Below are 6,929 nucleotides of genomic sequence, written 5' to 3' on the forward strand. Positions count from 1 at the left end.
TAATAAGAAAATTATTAATAACTTATTTGTTTCATGCTAATTAAATATTAGAAACAAATATTTAAGAAATACTTGCTTTTGATCTGAAATATTTAGCAAACATATAAATATTTCCTAAATATGTATGTAATATTTTGTGGTATCTGGGCCGACACTCTAAAAACTAGCTTGACTTTAGGTCAAAAATCATTAGTGACTATCGAAAATATAGTAAACTGATCGGAAAATTTAACGCACAGCTGAAATTTTCCCAACTTTTGCCAGTGAAAATGTTTAATATGTTTTTCCCCAAAAAAACAATGAAAAAACTATCCAAATCGGACCACCGACTGCGAAAATATTCACCGTCAAAGTTAGCGAGGTTTCCAGCCTACACAGCTGTTAAGATCAGAAGTAGGTCGCTTCTGATCCGCTCAGCCAGTTGGGTTGATTGCAACAATTAAGCCTAGAAAACGACAACAAATCCCCATCTACATCACAGACTCTGAGTGCATTTCGACATCCGTAAATTCCGTCGCGAACTCACTGAGCTCAATAAGTGAGGAACCGGAGATGTCGTCCATTGCGTGACCGCGGCTGACCAAACGTGACAAACCGCAGTCGCAACGCTCTTCTCAGGTGGCGGTCACCATCCATTTTCTTCCATTCATGGCGTGACGATCCCGACCTGGACTCGCTCTGGTCAGCTTCAAAGACGTGACTTGTTCTCCCGATGAGTTGCTCACTGTTTGACCTGCAATGGAGCAGAAACAGCGTTTAGTTCAGTTTTACTCCTTCTGGCATTGATACACTCGGGAGTAGGCCTGTGTAACTCAGTGAATTGAGTTGGCGAAGAATGAGTTGTAACTCGTTAACTCAGAAAGCGCCAACAACTCAACACAGCGTTACCCAGGCCTACTCGGGACTGCTGCGTTCGCCGGTTTTCTATGGATAATAAAACGGCAGCAAAAATCTGTTCTAATCGGTGAGAGACCAAATATCAAGCAATGCGAGGAAAATAAATTAAATTGTGCAAATTTTTTCAAGTTTTTTGATAGCTTCAGTCATTAAACACGTTTAGGCAATTTCGATTAAGGGATGCAAACAGTTGGCGAATCGTACACATTTTTCTTGAACACAACACAAGTTCTACAAGGATTAATGAGGCAATTGCTCTGTTGTTTCGGGTTCTTCTCCTCTTCATGGCATTGCGAGTTCCTTTAGCTTCAAAACGGTGGCATTCACAAGCCCTTTAAGGAGTCTTGAGCACCTTTTTTCAACAATTTCGGGGCTGGCGCCAGCACAACTTGGTCCGAAACACGAACAATCGTTCCTTAAATTGCTTGTTGAAGTTGCAAATTTGCTAACGCAAAGCTGTTGTTTCACAGGGATTACAGCAATTTTCGGATAAAAATGCAAATTTGGCGATTATTCCTTTGGCCCGCACCCCCATCTAGAATTCAAATTCAAAATTTATTAAAAATATGTATGTAAACAGAAAATTATTTGTTAATTTACAATTCATATAATGTAAAAATTATTTGTTGAGTACTTAGATACCTTGTACCTGTGAGGTTTCAATTTTTTTTAAATCAGTAATCATATTTTTATTTTCTGTTCAGGTTTAACAGAAATCCACATAGAAGTTTTAGGTACATACATGTATATTCTTACCTAAAACTAGCAACTTAAAACATTTTCCCGAGAACTCAACTTTTGAGAAAGTATCTGAACAAATGTGTTCCTGTGTATAGTAATATATTCTCTGGGTTTTTTATTAAACAAATTGAAGTTATTTATTGATCTTATTATACTTGGCAATAAATTATGCAATTTTGGGGCTACATAATTAAGAAACTTAAGATGAATTGTTCGATTATTTTTTTCAGGTAGAGCAAGAAAGTTGCTAGATATTTGCCTTGTGTTGTGGTTATGTTTTACAAATGTTTGAGTATTTTTGTTCTTATGGGCAAAGGAGCATGCTGAATGTATGTATAGCAATGATATGTCGCTAATTTCTTTGTTATGCAACTCTCTAGTAGGATATAGTTTGTCCTTTCTGTAAATTATTCCTAAAATATTATTGCTTTTTGGTTGTAACTTTTTTGCCATTTAAATTCCAACATTTACAAAGTATTCATTGCAGAAGTTAGCCATTCTTAGGTTGTCGTCAAAAGGGGTGTTATTAGTGTCATTTATGGAGAAATTTGTTTCTTTTTTGTTATGGTTAAGATTGGTAGCATCATTAATTATTTTATATATTTTTTTCAGGTTGTTTTTGTTGTTTTCTATTTGATTTTCATAATAGTGATATTTTTGTTGTTTTAAGAGTTTATTTAAAAAGTTTCTGTAGTGTTTGTACTTAGCTTCTAACGCAGAAGTCTAATTTCTTAAAAGTGCTCTCTTTAACTTATCTCTATGTTTAATGGAATTGATCAACCCATCACTGATCCAATCTTTATTTTTTTTGCTATTTTTAAACTTAATTTTACGTACTATTGTAGCTGATTTTTTTACATCAACAAATACGTTTATACATTTATTAGTCGCTTCATTGGAGTCGAAACAACTAACGATTTCGTTCCAGTTTACCATAGATAATTTTTCTTTAAACATCTCATAATCTATGTAGACCCCACGATCTGGCAGATTGATTTTTCCCTAGAAAAATCTCTTTCATAAGTTATATTTAGAAAAATTGGGTAGTGATCAGTCAAATCGCTGTTCAGCCGACATGACTCAAGTTTAAGGCCTGGACTTCTTAGTTTTTGTTTCACAAATAAATGATTTTTTGTAACTCGAGTGGGAAGGTTTATATATGATAAAAATCCGTTCTGCCCCATTAAGGATAAGTATTAATTTACCAAATGATTATTTTTATAATTGATGTTGATGTTAATCACCCATATAAATTTCGATGCTTTTAGATGTTCTTCCGGCAAAATAAGTATTCAAATCGTCAATATAAAGAATTTCCGAAATGGGTGGAGGCTTGTATACAGCTGTTATTCCGTATGTGACACCTTCAAGAACAAACTCTATCCTACCAATATCGGTCCCTGATAACAGTAATTTAATGTAATTAACATCTGCTATTATTGTTGTTTTTATAAAAAAACAATCCCATCATTTCTGCCATTATCCCCAGCATTATAATAGGCAAAATATCCTGAAAGTTGATAAAGTTCCAACCTTTGTTGCGATTGAAAACCTCTTGAAGCTGAATAAAATCGCTTGCAAAGCGCGCAGTAAATTTTCAGCAGGGTGTTTAATGACTGAAAGCCGCAAGGGTTGCAACCACCCCAAAAACGAAATGTTTGAAGCGCCCGTTTAACATTGGGGTTTAGTAAAGCTGCTATTTCTTGCGATCTACTTTTGCGACAGCCAGAAAGCGATACGTTCCTTCTTACCAGCTCTACAGAGAAATCTGTTTGCGCTTTCCATATTTTAAATGCGTCTCGCTTTACGTCTCGGATTTTCTCGCCCTCGATCGTAGTAGAACACAAACAAAACCCCTAAAATAAACCTGGGGTGTAGCACTAAAAGCTCTTCGCCCTCCACGCAAACCGATCAAGCTACTTGGTAACTCACCATCCGGAGCTCCGCGATAGCTTTTGTTCGACGCTAGAAAGTGTCTGATCAGCAGCCTGGGCAGCTCCCTGTTGAAGACCAGGTAAATCCACGGGTTTACACAGCTGTTTAGGCTGTAGAGAAGAGTTAGAATGGTGAAGGTGGATCCTGGAACAAGGGAATGTTGAGAAACATTCGCAAAATCAAGTGCAAAGCGACCCTAGCAAATCGCTTCTATGCATATTAAACAGAAGACGGTCCGATATTTCATTAGCACTGTTGAAATTGCCACCCTTAACTTTTCTTGTGGCTTCATTCAAAGTTCTTCATTCATTCTGGTTTGCCTTCTTATATTATAAATTGGGTGTTTTCACCTTTTTTTCAATGTTGATATATAGAAAGCAGTTATGGCAAACGTTGCACTGATATAATTGTTTTTGCAAAAAAAGTCTACATAATAATTTTAAAGCGAATTTAAATTCAAATCAGATAGTTTCCGCCAAAAACGCCCAATCCGTATCGTCGGTTGCCTATCCCGATTGTGACGTAGCAGCTCATATCAACAAATAATTTGAATTTTAGCTGAATTGGCTTATTAGATATTTAACACAATAGCAATAGATAGAGAGTGTAAACGTATTTAATCTTTCATTCAATACAATATAGACGAAATACAGAAAAGACATTAGGGTGTAAATTCCAGCTACTTACCTTCAAGAAAAGCACTTTTCGGATCGAAAGTGGCCCATAGCTGGGCGACAATAAATGGAGCTGAACAGGCTAAATACAATACAATAACGGCGATTGTTTGTTTCACCGTGTTGATTTTGGCTCTGGAAATGAGTGGCACTCGATCTCTTTTCGTGCTCTGTTTGCTCATGTTTCGTGGCCGGAGACTCGAGTCTGAACATCGCCAGATTTCCCGGCAAATGCAAGTGTAGGTGTACACGAGCACAAACAGCGGAATGATGAACACCGTCACGCTGTAGCTGAAACGTTGCGAATTAGGAATTATTAGCTGTGGACAACACAGCCACAAAAACCATCCTGATGATGGTGCAAAATCAAAACTCTTCTGACCTATAAAGGAAATGTTTCTGCATAAAACACAGCAACAACCAGAACTTTTCCCTTAAAGTTGCKWAAAACCCGACAAGAAMAWTGRATGAAAYTCGAAMATTAGCAAAAAAAACCCTGATAATGGCGCAMATTYAAAACTGGCTTCACATATACRAAGCAKACTTTTCCGCATTAAGCAMAGCAGCGATGAAAACTTGTCCGAACCGGTTCRACAGGCGTTAATTKTTGAGTTAAAWTCKGCGTAAAGCGCRGTAAWAAACTGATTWAAATACGACAATTTATCAAAAAAACTTCTGATGATGGCGCAAATTTARRATTTTCCTGCACGAARCACAGCAACTACCAACATGTTTYCTCTACTAGTTCKGCAGGAATTAATTTTTGAGTAAGAATTTGCGCAAATCGCGGTAAGGAAACGATCTAAATTTAAAAATTAGCAACTAAAATCCTGGCAATGACGCAAAATAAAAAATCTGTTTCACTATAAAGCAGATTTTCTTGCACAAAACACACCAACGACCAACATTCTTCCTCTTCTAGTTCTACAGGAATTAATTTTTTAGTTAAAACCTGCSCAAAACRCGGTGAGAAAACGGTTGAAATTTAAAAATTAACAACTAAAATYCTGGTAATGGCGCAAAATTCAAAATRTAYTTGMAAATAAAGCAGATYATCCTGCACAARACACAGCAMSKAKCAAAATKTTKCCTCTTYTAGTTTGGCAGGAATTAATTTTTGAGTTAGAACYTGCGCAAAACRCGGTGAGAAAACGATTKAAATTTAAAARTTAACAACTAAAATCCTGGAAATGGCACAAAATTCAAAATATCTTTGCCTATAAAGCAGATTATCCTGCACAAAACACAGCAACGAGCAAAACTTTTCCCTTTCTAGTTTGGCAGGAATTGAGTTTTGAGTTAGAACCTGCGCAAAACGCGGTGAGAAAACGATTGAAACTTAAAAATTAACAACTAAAATCCTGAAAAGGGCGCAAAATTCAAAATATATTTGCCTATAAAGCAGATTATCCTGCACAAAACACAGCAACGAGAMAAATTTTTCCTCTTCCAGTTTGGCAGGAATTAATTTTTGAGTTAGAACYTGCGCAAAACGCGGTGAGAAAACGGTTGAAATTTAAAAATTAACAACTAAAATYCTGCTAATGGCACAAAATTCAAAATATGTTTGCTTATAAAGCAGATTATCCTGCAYAAAACACAGCAACGAGCAAAACTTTTCCCCTACTAGTTTGGCAGGAATTAATTTTTGAGTTAGAACCTGCGCAAATCGCGGGGAGAAAACGATTGAAATTTAAAAATTAACAACTAAAATCCTGGTAATGGCACAAAATTCAAAATATATTTGCCTATGAAGCAAATTATCCTGCACAAAACACCGCAACGAGCAAAATTTTTTCCCTTCTAGTTTGGCAGGAATTAATTTTTCAGTTAGAACCTGCGCAAAACGCGGTGAGAAAACGATTGAAATTCAAAAATTAACAACTAAAATCCTGGTAATGACACAAAATTCAAAATATTTTTGCCTATAAAGCAGATTATCCTGCACAAAACACAGCAACCAGCAAAATTTTTCCACTTCTAGTGTGCCAGGAATTAATTTTTAAGTTAAAACCTGCGCAAAACGCGGTGAGAAAACGATTGAAATTCAAAAATTAACTAGATTATCCTGCACAAAACACAGCAACGAGCAAAACTTATCCTTTCCTAGTTTGGGAGGAATTGAGTTTTGAGTTAGAACTTGCGCAAAACGCGGTGAGAAAACGATTGAAATTTAAAAATTAACAACTAAAATCCTGGAAATGGCACAAAATTAAAAATATCTTTGCCTATCAAACAGATTATCCCGCACAAAACACGGCAACGAGCAAAATTTTTCCTCATCTCGTTTGGCAGGAATTAATTTTTGAGTTAGAACTTGCGCAAAACGCGGTGAGAAAACGATTAAAATTTAAAAATTAACAACTAAAATCCTGGTAATGGCGCAAAATTCAAAATATATTTACAAATAAAGCAGATCATCCTGCACAAGACACAGCAACGAGCAAAATTTTTCCTCTTCTCGTTTCGCAGGAATTAATTTTTGAGTTAGAACCTGCGCAAAACGCGGTGAGAAAACGATTGAAATTAAAAAATTAACAACTAAAATCCTGGAAATGGCGCAAAATTCAAAATATATTTGCCTATGAAGCAGATTATCCTGCACAAAACACCGCAACGAGCAAAATTTTTCCTCTTCTAGTTTGGCAGGAATTAATTTTTGAGTTAGAACTTGCGCAAAAC

At 35.9% G+C, this 6,929-nt stretch overlaps 1 protein-coding gene across 2 annotated transcripts in view; it reads right to left on the reverse strand.

The window, feature by feature from the left end:
- Positions 1-89: 89 nt before the first annotated feature.
- The window catches only part of LOC109542451 (arg8-vasotocin receptor), an 81,473-nt gene continuing 74,633 nt past the window's right edge, over positions 90-6,929 (reverse strand). Inside the window, exons 6-8 of one of the 2 annotated variants that reach the window (XM_048662013.1) lie at positions 4,261-4,538; positions 3,571-3,717; positions 90-733 (exon numbers count right to left, since the gene is read on the reverse strand). In XM_048662013.1, the coding sequence (XP_048517970.1) occupies positions 615-733; positions 3,571-3,717; positions 4,261-4,538 (544 nt within the window). In that variant the 3' untranslated portion in view covers positions 90-614. Of the gene's footprint in view, positions 734-2,664; positions 3,495-3,570; positions 3,718-4,260; positions 4,539-6,929 lie in introns of those variants that run through there. The other variant, XM_048662014.1, reaches the window with a different exon arrangement.

This window comes from Dendroctonus ponderosae, unplaced genomic scaffold, assembly GCF_020466585.1.
Source record: "Dendroctonus ponderosae isolate FM_Combo_2020 unplaced genomic scaffold, Dpon_F_20191213v2 Dpon_F_20191213_10, whole genome shotgun sequence".
Lineage (NCBI taxonomy): Eukaryota > Metazoa > Arthropoda > Insecta > Coleoptera > Curculionidae > Dendroctonus > Dendroctonus ponderosae.